Source organism: Nylanderia fulva, unplaced genomic scaffold, assembly GCF_048542155.1.
Source record: "Nylanderia fulva isolate GAGA-0341 unplaced genomic scaffold, ASM4854215v1 Scaffold28, whole genome shotgun sequence".
Lineage (NCBI taxonomy): Eukaryota > Metazoa > Arthropoda > Insecta > Hymenoptera > Formicidae > Nylanderia > Nylanderia fulva.
Genome location: NW_028190347.1, coordinates 613822 through 627271, shown reverse-complemented (window position 1 = coordinate 627271; position 13450 = coordinate 613822). Strand labels below are relative to the sequence as shown.

General features: G+C 31.0%; 1 protein-coding gene and 1 long non-coding RNA gene across 4 annotated transcripts; one reads left to right on the top strand and one right to left on the bottom strand.

Annotated features, from left to right (window-relative positions):
- Positions 1–211: 211 nt before the first annotated feature.
- LOC114939203 (uncharacterized) lies at positions 212–7515 on the bottom strand. 2 transcript variants are annotated; one of them, XM_029313442.2, is made up of 9 exons: positions 6438–7515; positions 6256–6364; positions 5823–6143; positions 5513–5749; positions 5120–5438; positions 4389–4678; positions 3763–4311; positions 3520–3676; positions 212–3200 (listed from the first exon to the last, which is right to left on the bottom strand). In XM_029313442.2, the coding sequence occupies exons 1-9, from the start codon at positions 6518–6520 to the stop codon at positions 2668–2670; spliced, it is 2598 nt and encodes an 865-aa protein (XP_029169275.1). In that variant the 5' UTR covers positions 6521–7515; the 3' UTR covers positions 212–2667. The 2 variants fall into 2 exon arrangements, with proteins under 2 accessions (XP_029169275.1, XP_029169276.1); XM_029313443.2 differs by having other exon boundaries at positions 3763–4299.
- Positions 7516–8300: 785 nt separating this feature from the next.
- Positions 8301–13320, top strand: LOC146722736 (uncharacterized). 2 transcript variants are annotated; one of them, XR_014924968.1, is made up of 5 exons: positions 8301–8354; positions 8445–8630; positions 9088–9248; positions 12789–12814; positions 13003–13320. It is a non-coding gene; the product is annotated as an uncharacterized LOC146722736 (long non-coding RNA). The 2 variants fall into 2 exon arrangements; XR_014924967.1 differs by lacking the exons at positions 8301–8354; positions 8445–8630; positions 9088–9248 and having other exon boundaries at positions 12386–12814.
- The last annotated feature ends 130 nt before the right edge of the window (positions 13321–13450 follow it).

The following is a 13450-nucleotide window of genomic DNA, read 5'->3' as shown; positions in this document are numbered from 1 at the left end:
CACACATATACAAATAATTTAATTTGAATTGAAATAATAGCAATAGCTATATATATATATAATTGATAGAAAATATAATTTATTAAATAAAGTTTGTTTTACGCTTTAAATATATATCAAGAAATATATTCAAGACGATATTTACATGCACTAAACGAAATAAATTACGTACTAGCAATAAAGGATAAAGAGAAACACATATACAAGAAAATTGGTTTTTAACGTATTGATTTTTTTATTTTGATGTTTTTTCTTCTTTTTAAATCTCTTCAATATAAAATCTGTTTAACGATGCCATACACTCAACTATCTCTTTCAGGCAAATGTTGTTTTTGCTTCCTTCTGTTAATATATACGATTAGGTCTAAGGCCGTAGTTGTTGAACATTCTTTTCCCAATCAGTATCGAGCATGGATTAAAAATTTATCTGGACGAAGCTTTCTACATGGATGAGATTAGCGATAATTATTGCAAAAAGATGGAATATACTTTGGCCTTTTTTAATTCAATGATATCAATAGATTTAAATACTGTGTTTGTAGCATTATACAATTAAATATGTATTTTTAGCACTTTGAGAAAAACCATCTTTTTTCCTTGGTCCCTGCTCTTATTCTAATATGAGACAGAATTAAAATGTTACACAATCAATTTAGTAAATAAATAAAAATAAATGCAAGTAATTATGCACGTTTATATCTTTTCATGTAACACAGATATAGTAGAAGAGCAGTGCAAGAGAATATCAGTTTTAAGAGAAACTATTCATAAGAGAGAATCTATATAGAATAGGATTTTATAAATTTACTATAGAATTAACTATATACGAATCAAAAAGATCTTATTGTTTGCAGTATTTTTCTCTCTTTACCACTAATCTCACCTTTGTTCTCTAAATAATAATATATGCCACGTTTAGATATATTCTTAAGTTCATGCAATTACCAAGCATCCACTTTTTGCTTATTAAATGAGAAGTACACAATTAACTCGAATATAAATATCAATTACATTGCTTCAATCCCTAATTATCCTATAACTGATATTAATTTTATTACATTTTTGATAGAAATTATACAGAAATTAGATATATTTTTCACGACAATGTTGATATAATTTATTTTAATTAAAAAAAATGACAAACAAGTTTTGTTATACATTTTTTTACTATTTAGCAATTATTTTATATGACACTTATAAAGTAAATGAGGAGACTATACTCTATATTGATAATATACAATGCATTTTTATATAACTCGGATTTATAATAGTCAAATTTTTTAAATTTAATAATGTCATTCTTTTTTTTAATAAACTTTTAAATCATATTATTTCGTGCTATTTATTTATGGCTATTTAGAGCATGATAAAATATAAACATATAGAAATTCTATTAAGTTATTTAAAACACAAAATCTAATAACAAATGTATTGTATGTATCTACTATTGAAACAAATTGTTGAAATTTTAATATTAAACTCAAATTGAATGAAACCTTGCTCGATATGTAAATTATGTACTTCTCTGATGCCTGCTTGCTATTCGCATCGTTAACATTAGCGCGATTTGTCGGTGTGCAGATGCTGTATCTATTCGCATATTCGATGTAGTCTTTCGTGTTCGAAAATCGTGCGCGTATCAACATCTCGTAACAAAACTCATCAACAAACCGCAGAATCGTATATTTCGCTGTTTTACCCTGCAAGCCGTTCGCCAGCTTCAATAATTATCACTCGCTTCGTTCAAATCAGATTCGAAAGAGTTCATAACCGTTCTATCCTCTTTTTCGCGAGTTCTTTATCTTTGCGAATGGAATTAACACCCAGCCACATGGGCAGAAAAATATGCCATGTATTTTCATATACCTCATTTTTACGCAATTTCAATAATCATCTCGATTAAAAATAAAAATAAAGAAGAGAGAAAGAGGGAAATAGAGATAAATTCGCTCGCGCGATTATTTTTCATTTTTCGATTGAAAATCTCAGTTCAATTATTTTACAGTAGTGCAAGCTATATCTGTATGAAAGAAGATTAAAACTTTTAAATTCAAGAATTGTATTAAACGAGCGATCCCTCAAATTCTCTCTTTAAAGCACTACTCAATAAAAATGCACGTTATCAAAGAAATCTTTGATAAACTCATTTTTTATATCCAACATATTAATCTGATAAAAGTAAGTCCGTGATAATTTTACGAAAATTTTTAAAACTTGATTAAAATAATCAACGTGATGAAATTTTTTAGAGTCCGTAATACAGGTATAGGTCATTATTCGACGATTGACCTACATTTAAAGAAGAAAAGTTACTTTCAAGATAGTTAATACTCTCTTTGATCGTTTAGAATTGTTTAAAATATCGTTTAGGATAATATTGTTTTGTATTGATTACCCTTCTTTTTCTCACCATAAAACGAAATGCGAGATAATTTCATACTGCTCGTCAATGTAAAAAGTTGATGATAAGTGTTTAATTTACACTGTTGACGGACAATGGATTAATCGGATAAATTGAGAGAGTCCATAGAAGAAGTGAGCAGTTTTCCAAGCAATCGGTCAAAGAAAGCAATCGTACTATCATGAAAGTAACTCAATTTTGAAAGTCTTATTCTATTTTCAGAATACTAACACTCTTCTCTTTCTTTTTTTACTTCATGTTACCGGCTACTGATTGTGCGGTAAAATAACGGGTATAGTTTGCTGCGCACCCGGAGGTGGCTGTGGTGGTAGGTATTGCATGTGCTGTGGTGGAATTGGTATATGAGGTGGAAGTATTGGACACATAATTGGATAACTTGGGCCGTGATTTTGAGGTGGAGGTTGCGCATATGTAGGCTGTGGAGTACCGGGTGGATTATAAGCACCCGGTGTGTGTGGTTGATTTGGATTGGCCGGGGACGGCGTTTGGCTAGGTGGTTGTTGAGTTATATGAGGGTGTGGATGTGTATGCGGACCCATGTATTGTAAACCAGGAGCCTGCGGTCCTTGCGAATCATGATGATGGTGATATGGAGTAGCCATGTGTGGCGGTGGCGGTGGTGCCTGTACCATGCGTACCATTTGCTGGTACGTCGCCGGTTGTCCTGGATGATAAGGCATCTGGAATGGTGGATGTATGGCTGGCGCCAATAACGGCTGTCCCGTTGCTGCGGCTACTTGTAACTGGGACAGATCTGGGGTACGTTGTATCATTGGCACTATAAAAGATATAACAACATGTGTTAAATAATGTTTTGCTTTCAGTATCAATACATAATTATATTCTAGTCAGTCAAAAAAATAAAATTGATCTTGAAATGATTCTCGAGAAACGAATAATCGAAATTTAATTTTTTATTTAACTATTGCATAAGCTATTCAAAACAAATTTTCTCTGCAGGAAATTTTTCAAATCTTTGTTAAAAAAAAAAAAATACATACTTATACGTGTCTGTGTGTGTGTGTTTATAAAACTTCACCCGAGTTAATGAGTTGTTTGTCTCACACAGTCATAAGAACTACATAGCGGATACTGACCCTTTCGGAACCTTGTCACTGGCTGAGCCTGTGGCTGACTAAATGCCGTTGGTGTTACATACGCCGTCGGCATAACAACAGTAGGCATAGATGCTGCTGTATACTGAGGAGTTTGAGGCGTATGTGGCCGACTAGGTGTTGGTGTGCTAGGAGAGCGCTATAGATTGTACAAACATATATTTCGTTATTTCTATTCAAATTTAATTTACTGTGATATATATTACTGTGATATATATTACTTACTGGTGTAAACGGTTTGGCATTTGGATTAAATTCTTTAGCGTTTGGATTCAAAGTAGATTTCTTAAAAGCAGTAGTTATCTTATCAACCGCGGGTTCTGGTGGTGATTGTTGTACTGTTGGAGTATTGGTTTGCGGTTGTGGTGGTGGTGGTGGTTGTTGTTGTGGTGGTGGTGGTGGTTGCTGCTGCTGCTGCTGCTGCTGCTGAGGTGGACTTGTAGACCTTACTGCTAGTGGTGGACCAGGTGGTGGCTTACTTGTAATAACAGGTTCTTCTTGTACAGTTTGATGTTGTTGATGAGGACTGGTATGCTGCTGTGTCGGCGGCTGTTGTTGTGGTTGCTGTTGCGGACTTGTATGTTGATGAGAAGCTTGATGATGTGGCTGATTCATCGGAGTAGCAGAATGAACATCTTGTTGATGCTGATGCTGTTGCTTTCGGGAAATTTGTGAAGTATCTGGTGAATCTCCTAATTTGAATTCTGCAGCAAACTGTCTGAGCTCCGAATGCTGTTCATCTCTGCCACGTGGTGTCGGAACCTTAGAGTAAAACTTATGATCGTAAATGAGTTGCCTTTCTTTTTAAAAAGAATTATTATTCTAAACGAGAGAATATAAATGCGCCGTACCTTCCGATGATCTGATTTGTGTATAACTTGTCCATCCACAGAATTCTGTTGTGGTAATGATGCATGTTGCTGATGTGAAGTCTGCTGCTGCTGGTGAGAAGATGCAGCATTTGATTGAGGAAATGGCGCCGGTGGCGCTTTATCAGCTTGATAAACCTGTTGCCTGCCGGGTCGCTCCCGTTTTTCCGTATTTAATTTATTCGAAGGTGTTTGTTGTTGTTGTTGCGGAGGAAAGCTTACTTGCGCCATTGCGGGAGCAACTTGAGATTGTGGTTGATTCTGTTGGATAACTATATCAAAGGAACATACAATTATCATTCAATATCATTATGCAATCTTACTTTGAATATAATAATTTAGGCTTTTGACTATAAAGAGTTACTATATGACTATCCTATGTTTATTACATAAAAAATCATTATAGTCTTTTAAAAAATATTTATCGCATGCAAAAAGTTATTACAATAACTAGCTAAAAATTTTTATTTTTATTTTGTTTGCAGTACATTTCTCGTTAAGCACACATTGATAGTTTCTTATCCTTTTTTTTTATATATTATATAAATATATTTATATAACGTAATAAAGTTATACATGCCAATTCAATAAAAAAGTATGCTTATATTTTGCTACTATAACGTTTTTCATTTAATTCCTTGCAGTTTTAAATAAGGTTCATTGAATCAATGTTAATATTTTCATAAATAAAAATTGCAACTAAATTAATATACCTTGCTGCGATTGTGTCGTAGGTGGAGGCACAAATGGCGGAGGTGGATTATTATACGTAACAACCACTCCATTGGGCGGCATACCCATATTTAAAGGTACTGGATGTTGCACCGGAGCATGAGCAGGCTGTACTCCAACCGATATATTTGCTTGCGGGACATTTACATTGACTGTGGACGGAGATGGTTGGCTGTAGACATTCTTATTGTTTGTGGTTCCGGGCGAAGACGGAGGTTCACTGGATCTCATTAGTTTATTAGTGTTACCATTCTTCTTCTTCAACGGCGGTGGAATATATTTTCCTTCGGTGGGCCTCGTCTAAAAGTAAGTAATTATTAAGAGAGAAATTCAATAAATAAAAATAAGAATTTCGAAATATTTGTAAAGCTTACCACAGCTGCAAATCTTTCTTCTTCATCACCATTTTCCAATTCTAATCTAGCCTTATGATTTGGTTGAGATTCAATCTCATTTGCTATTTCAGCAGCCTTCTGCTCTTGCTCTTTATAATCCTTTGTATCTTTACGTTGAAGCTGTAAAGTATAACCAACTAAAGAAGGTTCAAATGTTGTTTGAACTCCATAATCCTGTTCGTTTTTACGAAACATTTCATTAACATCCCAACCATTCTGAAAATCAAACATTTTTATATAATCATTCTTTAATTGATTTCATTAGTTTGTAATAAATTTGCAGACTTACAGAGCCAGCTTCTAACTCTAAGTCAGTTCCATTCATAGCAACAGTTGGTGCCTCCCAAGGCTCAAGTTCTTTCTCACCGACTAAACCATTAAACTTACTAATGGCTGTATCGGTTTGGAAAGTATCTCTTATAGCATATTCTAAATCGGCATCCTTTGCAGATATAGTGACAATGTCATGTGATTTAAAAATTAATTTCTCTACTACATTATCCGCATTAATCTTCTCATCTACCCGATGGGCCATTTCTAATACTACGTCAAAATTACTGGAGAACGTTCTAAATATACCTTCATATACCGAGCCATTTTGCGTTTGAATCTATGATTAATTTAAATAATTTCAGGTCAATATATTAATAATTCATATACAAATATATACATTCTTACTGTTCATATATATAAATATGTTTTATATATATGTATATCTCTACCTGTACTATATTTCCAACATGGCCAGTGATTGCATGCATGAAATGAGCATTGTTATAAACTCCTTCTGCTACAATATTTCTCTCCTGTGGCACACGTGCCCGCGGAGATCTGGAAGAGCATAACGATCAAAGAGAACATTATCTTTCTCATCGATATCGTTGCTACGTTAGAAATACTATACCTGCTATTATGATCTTGACGAGGCGAGCCAAGTGACTGGCAGTACCTGTTATTGTTTGTACGGTTCTTCCTCTTGCTATTCATTTTGCCTGACGGTTCCTCACCAGTCGTTGGTGGATTTCTGCCGCCGGTTTGTTGGAGGCCCTCTCGTTTCTTAGTAGGGACCGGAATTTTGACTACTTTCCCGAGGACCGCTCGACGTCGAAAAAATCCGTTTTCTCGTCCGATGGACGAACTCGGGATCGTCAACCTGCCGTGGCGACTCGCTCACTCGCGCGAATAATAATCCGCGAGAACGTTCGTCGAGCGGACGTGAAGAGGAAGAAGGACGACAACGAAGTCGCGACGACTATCAACATTCACGATGGCTTTTAGGTTATACGCAAACAAAGGTCCGAACACGAAAAACTTTTAAAAGGCGTGCAATTTGAACACGCAGCGGGGGCAAATCGGACTCAAGATGCCTGCTTTGGACTTTGGATCGCGGTTTGACAGACGCGAGACGCTACGGAGATATCGCTACGGAACAATAATCCCGCGCTGAGGAAAAACGACGGACGCGCGTGTATATATATTGTACATACGTGACAGCGAGAGCAAGTCGAAGCGACGAAGTCTCAAGAACCGAATTGTCCACGAGGTCGTCGCGTAGCCTCGACGACTGTTGACGGCTGATTTACGTGACGTAACACCACGACGACGACGACGACGACAACGACGACGACGATGATGATGATAATGAAGATGGGTATACCTTTCGAGGGAACGTAAGAAGTGTTGCTTGCGTGCAGAGTAGCCCGTCCGTGTCCAAATCTGTGACTGACTTGGACGCTCGGAGTAGAAACGACGATGATTCGACGATCCGCGCGAACGACGCGTGTCAAGCAGTGTCAAGCACTGGCGGTGGGGTCCGCGAAAAATGCGCGTTTCTCGATCTCTCCTTGTTTTTAATTAATCAACATGTGGTAGAGAAACTATACGACAGGCTGTGGTTGCAACCTTGCAACATATGTATATCTATATGTATACCTATGTTCAACCCGAATCGCGCTGAGCGTGTTGAGTTTAGAGATCTTTCAATTATAAAAATCTCTGTAGTTGAATTTTGTCCTGCAGCCGCGCCACCTGGCGGACGCTCGCGGGTTTTAAGGTACCTTTTCATGTATCGCTCATCGCTCGTTTTCGGCGATATAATGACGTAATCGTTAGCGACATGATTTTGTAGTTGGATTTTTCTAACTACAATTAGTATTACAATTACATATATAATTAAACGGAATTCTTAACAATTATTATTACTACTACGTTATTTCAGATCGAGTATCTTAATGTTGGAAAATTTATGCGTATTACATTGTATCCTGTCTGATTTATCATCCGTGCGTATTCGCTATGATGAGATCGTTCTTGAGAAATTATCCCGTGAAATTTCATCGTTTGTTTGCCAGAAATTATTGTTACTTTCGGTGTGCACTGTGAGTGGTTAATACAATTATTAATTAGTCAAATGTTAAAAAAGATATCCTTTCGTAATTTTTCCGTTTACTTATTATATGCGGATTGTTTAAACATTATACACGAGCGAATAATAATTTTTCATAAATATTTTTTGTAGATTGAGTATGTTACACTTTCATTATCCATTTGATTCATAAATTTCAAAGTTGTCTTTCACACTTGTTAATATCGTTTGTAGTTCGAAAAAATCCAACTACAAAATCATGTCTCTATAGCGATTACGTGACGTTATTATATCGCCGAAAACGAACGATGAGCGATACATGAAAAGGTACCTTTACGCTTGTCCCGATCGACTCGACTATCGATAGTATCGAGAAAGTATCGATGTTGCATCTGAAGCAACTTTCAGGATATGCAGTCCACCGTGCAATAGGATGGAGAAATGTTCGCTGTGGAAGTAATTATTCGACGAGTTTTCTTATATAATATTTTGAGAGAAATATCGAATTTGTTCGAAAACATTGTCGCTCTTGTTTCTTTTAATAAGGTTGATATATTCGAGTCGCATACTATGAATACGTTTATTGGAAAAGTATAACCTCGCTAACCAATAAACGTTCGAGGCGGAAATACGTCATACCTTGTTTGCTGCATCGAGTTGCCGAACATGGAAGTTGTATATAATCAACTTTTGGAAAACGGATCTGCACGATTATATCATATATATAGAAGCGTAATTATTTTTTTTAATTATTCTCAGTTTATCAATAATTAGTGATAAATTATGACAGAAAATCAAATATTACACTTTTAAGAAAGTCTTTGTTTTAATATTATTTCTTGGGAACGGTGCAATAATAATGTTCACGAATAAAGTATTACTTCCGGAAAAGATGGAAATTTGGTTATCATGTAAAAGTCGGGTACTATTTCTTAACATATAGTGAATATAAAACATCGACACACACACACAGAAATTATTTATAGGACACTTAATGCATAGAAAAATTAATTAATCACGTGTGTATTATAAATAAATAAATATATATATATATATATATATATATATATATATATATATGTCTTTGGCACGAAAAATTCTCTATTAATCGATTATTAACATAAATTTATAAATATATTTATAAATAACTACGAAAAAAAAAATTCACATTTCTATTATTTTCTTGTAGGACAAACATAAAACATCGTATCGCCATTTAAAGCTGAATCATTTCTTCATTGTTTCTACGCATGAGGACACATATATATATTACGAAGAAAAATTGTATTTGGCGGAAATTCTACGAATTCTAAACTGCAAAGATTATTTCCAATAAGGTGAAATTTTCAGGTATGTTACTTTTCGTACGTATGTACTAATCGTGATATCTTTAATCAATTAAAAATTTTTAGAAACATTAGAGTTTTCATGAACTGGTATTTATTAAACTATACACTATGGTATTTATTAACTATAGCTAATAAAATAAGAGCTAAAATAAAGAATGAATCCAGCAAACACTAAGTAACTATATATATTATATAACTGTTAGTTGTAACTTTCCACTCAACAATGTAAATGCAATATATATAACATGTGTTATATATTGCAGATTGCATTTACATTTGTTGAGTGGGAAATTACAACTAACTATTATATACCCAGATAGCCACAGTAATTATTATAACATGCATCATTTGCCATCAAAATGATGCATTTTGACACCAAAATAATGTCATAATAATTACTGTGGCTATCTAGGTAATAGTTATTTGGTGTTTGCTGGGAATGGTCTAATAACTAATTGTAAAAAATAACGATTTTTTATAATTTTGAAAATACTTTGTATATAATTACTCAATTTTTCATTTTAATTACCCTAATTATTTTATAAGCTACAATTAATAAATTTTCTTTGTTATTAAAGCTTTATTTTTCCAATTAATCAAGAAAATAAAGCTTTAAACAAAAGAAATTGATTGTAACTTATAAAATAATTATATTCTGATAACACACAAATTGCAACATTATATATATATATTCTTATAATGTCGAAAAAATTCAATAAAATTTAGTAATATTAAATAAAAACATATAAAAATTAATAAAATTTGAGAATATGGAATAGGAATTATATTAAATTTAAATAAAAGAAAAAAGGAAAAGGTTAATCGATCGAACATCAATAAGTTCGATATTAGTACACAATATAACAAATTCATCAGCGATTGTGCAACAATTTAATTGACATCGTTCATTAATTTATCGCTAGATGTCGATGTATGCTTTAAATAAAATAATTTCAATTTATATAATAAAAGAAATATTTCAACATTTATAGACAAATAAATAACGTATTATTAGAATTTTATAATTTCTTATTGCAAGAAATGCATGCATATGTACATAGATTTACATTCATACTCATAGAATTATATTTCATTAATATAACTAAGATTTAATCTAATTTAATTTAATTTAATATATATATATATATATATATATATATATATATAATTATTTTTTTACTACAAATGTATTAAAAAAAGGCCAACTTATCGAGGAATATTTAAGATGTTGTATCCAATTAAAATTTATTCCATATATATTTCAGAAAATAAACAATATATTAAAAATACAAAATACCCTTTATATAACCCTCCATATAACTCTCTATATGGAGGGTTTTTGTATTTTTAATATACTGTTTATTTTCTGAAATATATATGGAATAAATTTTAATTGGATACAACATCTTAAATATTGCTCGGTAAGTTGGCCTTTTTTTAAATACATTTGTTGTTTTATACAATACACGAGCGAATAGAAATTTTAATTGATATATTTTTACTATTTTATATTAAATCTTAGTTATATTAATGAAATATAATTCTATGAGTATGAATGTAAATCTATGTACATGCATGCATTTCTTGCAATAAGAAATTATAAAATTCTAATAATACGTTATTTATTTTTATTTGTCTATAAATTTTGAAATATTTCTTTTTTATATATATATTATATTGCTAAAAAAATTCATGATTCAATAATTAAAACAATATAGATATGTGATATTGATACAAATAATTATTATATTTTATAATTAATATATATTTTATGATTCATATTTATAAATTAATGCAAGATTCTTTATTTTAATTATTAAGAAATTATTTTTTGAGACGATTACGAGCGAGATCTGCGATATCTTTCATTTTCATCAACGTCATAAATCGCATTAAGTTTGCGAATAATGTTCTTTGTCCTATCGTAAACAAAATTGTCCATTTGGCCCAAAACATTGACGAATCCAATTATCTTCTCAAAACCACGATTTATCCTTGCAGACCTTTCAACATCAGACTTAGCTCCTTGAATTTGAGATTCTTTTTTCGATAATCTTGTAGACAGTTTCTCAGCTTTATTAGACATTTCGGCAGCGTTTGCGAATATCTGTTTAGCAAAATTTTTATTAGAGAAATAATATACCACTAATATATATAATTTCTTTAATTTTAAAATAATTTTCTGTTATTTTAGAAAACATATATAAATTTAATAATTTTATATAAACATTTTTATATAAAAAAATTTATATTTTTTCACATTACTTATAATTAATCTTACCATACACACAATAACAAAAAGTAGAAAAAATATATTTATTTTAACCAAACATGCACTCATCTGGTTAATTCTCATATTTTATAGATTTTCGTAATTTACAAAAACGAAAATTGATAAGAATAAAATTTACGCACTTTCATTGATTCAATACTGAGTCTTTAACTAACAATGAAACGATTTAGCAATTTCCATCCTTTTATAAGAGGCAAACATATGTACGTATATACCATCCAGTAATATTGTGTGGGAGAAATATTTTTCATTCCATTAATATTTTTGTACTTTTTAAAATTAAATTTATATTACAAATAAAATATTTTATTTTATTGGAATAATCTCTGCTATGAGTAATTGATTTTATACATTAATTAAATTTTATATATTTTTTTAGTTGTAATTGCTAAATATTTGACAATATACGGATTTAGGTCATATCGATTTGGAGAATTTTTCTTGACGTAAATAAATTCCATCAACTTATGTTAACAGTGTGAAATCAAAGCGGAATCCGCTGATTGCGTATAATTACTTACTTTGTTGTCACCTATTACTAAATTTAACGACACATGATTAAACAATCATGATTTTCGGATTAATTGCATTATATAACAGAAATATGGCTTTTTATTCTAATTTTCATTTACTTTTGTACTTATTAACTTTTACAAATCTATAAAATATCATTTTTATATAAGAATTAAAAAAATGTTTTTAAATATTTTAGATTAATATTTAAATTGTTACAAATAATTAAATAAAACTAAATATTTAAAATTTAAATACTGAACCGAATTTAAAGGAATATTATTTTTTTATTATTAACATAATTTTATTTATAACAAAATATATTTGTTCTCTATAACAATAAAAATTTATTATTTATTGATTAATTTGTCATTAAACTTTGTGTTTAAACTTTATTAATTTATTAATTTAAGATTATATTACGTAGAAGATTTCTGCAGTATATATCATTACATACTTTTAATATTGTTTAAATACGGAAATTTTGTTTCTCAACATCAATAAAATCATATACATATAATTGTTGAGAATTTTCAAATATACACGTATTCGTATGAAATTCAATAAACATTATGATACATGCAGCGACGGTCATTCAGGAAATACTTTTTATGCTGGCTCATTTTTACGTTCGCTATCGAAGTTTCGTATTCGCGTAAGCAAAGTTTGTGTAGTGAATTATGAATCTTCACACAATTCATGGATATCATTTTTTATTTTATATTTATGTTACAGTCGTATTACTGTTAACGATTCATGCAGTAAGTATAAATTTGGTATGTGTATTACATTTATCAGTAAAATTATTGCAGTATATGTATAATTGCAATTTCCAATAAATTTTTTGATGATACTATAATGATTAATATATTTTTTTATTGTATTTACATATTTAAATTTAATAAGATATTTATGTGTTGTAATTTTCTTATTTTTTATATTCTTCAAGTCGTCATTTGCATCGACCAGTACCTATGCTGTACCGATTAAACTGTCAGAAAGGACCAATTTTAAACCTGTAAGCTATATGACTTCAAAAGTCATGGGTACAGTCGTCAAAACCATTTCTTTCATTGATCGATGGCTCCCGCACATCTCGTGGATGAAACCGACCAAATCAAAGTTAACAGTACAGCCAATCAACACTTATCATCGGGACGACTTCTCATCTGAAGAATAAGACTGTTGATATTTTTTTTAAATTAGATAATATATGCAATTTCGTTAATTTATTTATTGTATGATAATTAAATACGTAATTAGATAACTTTGATATTAAAAAATACATTTCTTTAATTGATCTCGATGTATGATATGTATATCTAATTATGCAATATATTATGCGATATATTATTCATAGAATAAAAAATAAAAGTATCGTAATAATATCGAATAAT

Excerpts from the sequence above, each read along its gene's own strand:
- LOC114939203 (XM_029313442.2), bottom strand. The coding sequence starts at position 6,520 with ATGAATAGCAAGAGGAAGAACCGTACAAACAATAACAGGTACTGCCAG. Across the intron at positions 5,750-5,822 it reads TAGAGTTAGAAGCTGGCTCT|AATGGTTGGGATGTTAATGA; the intron begins GTAAGTCTGCAA and ends TTTGATTTTCAG. Across the intron at positions 3,201-3,519 it reads AGTGACAAGGTTCCGAAAGG|TGCCAATGATACAACGTACC; the intron begins GTCAGTATCCGC and ends TATCTTTTATAG.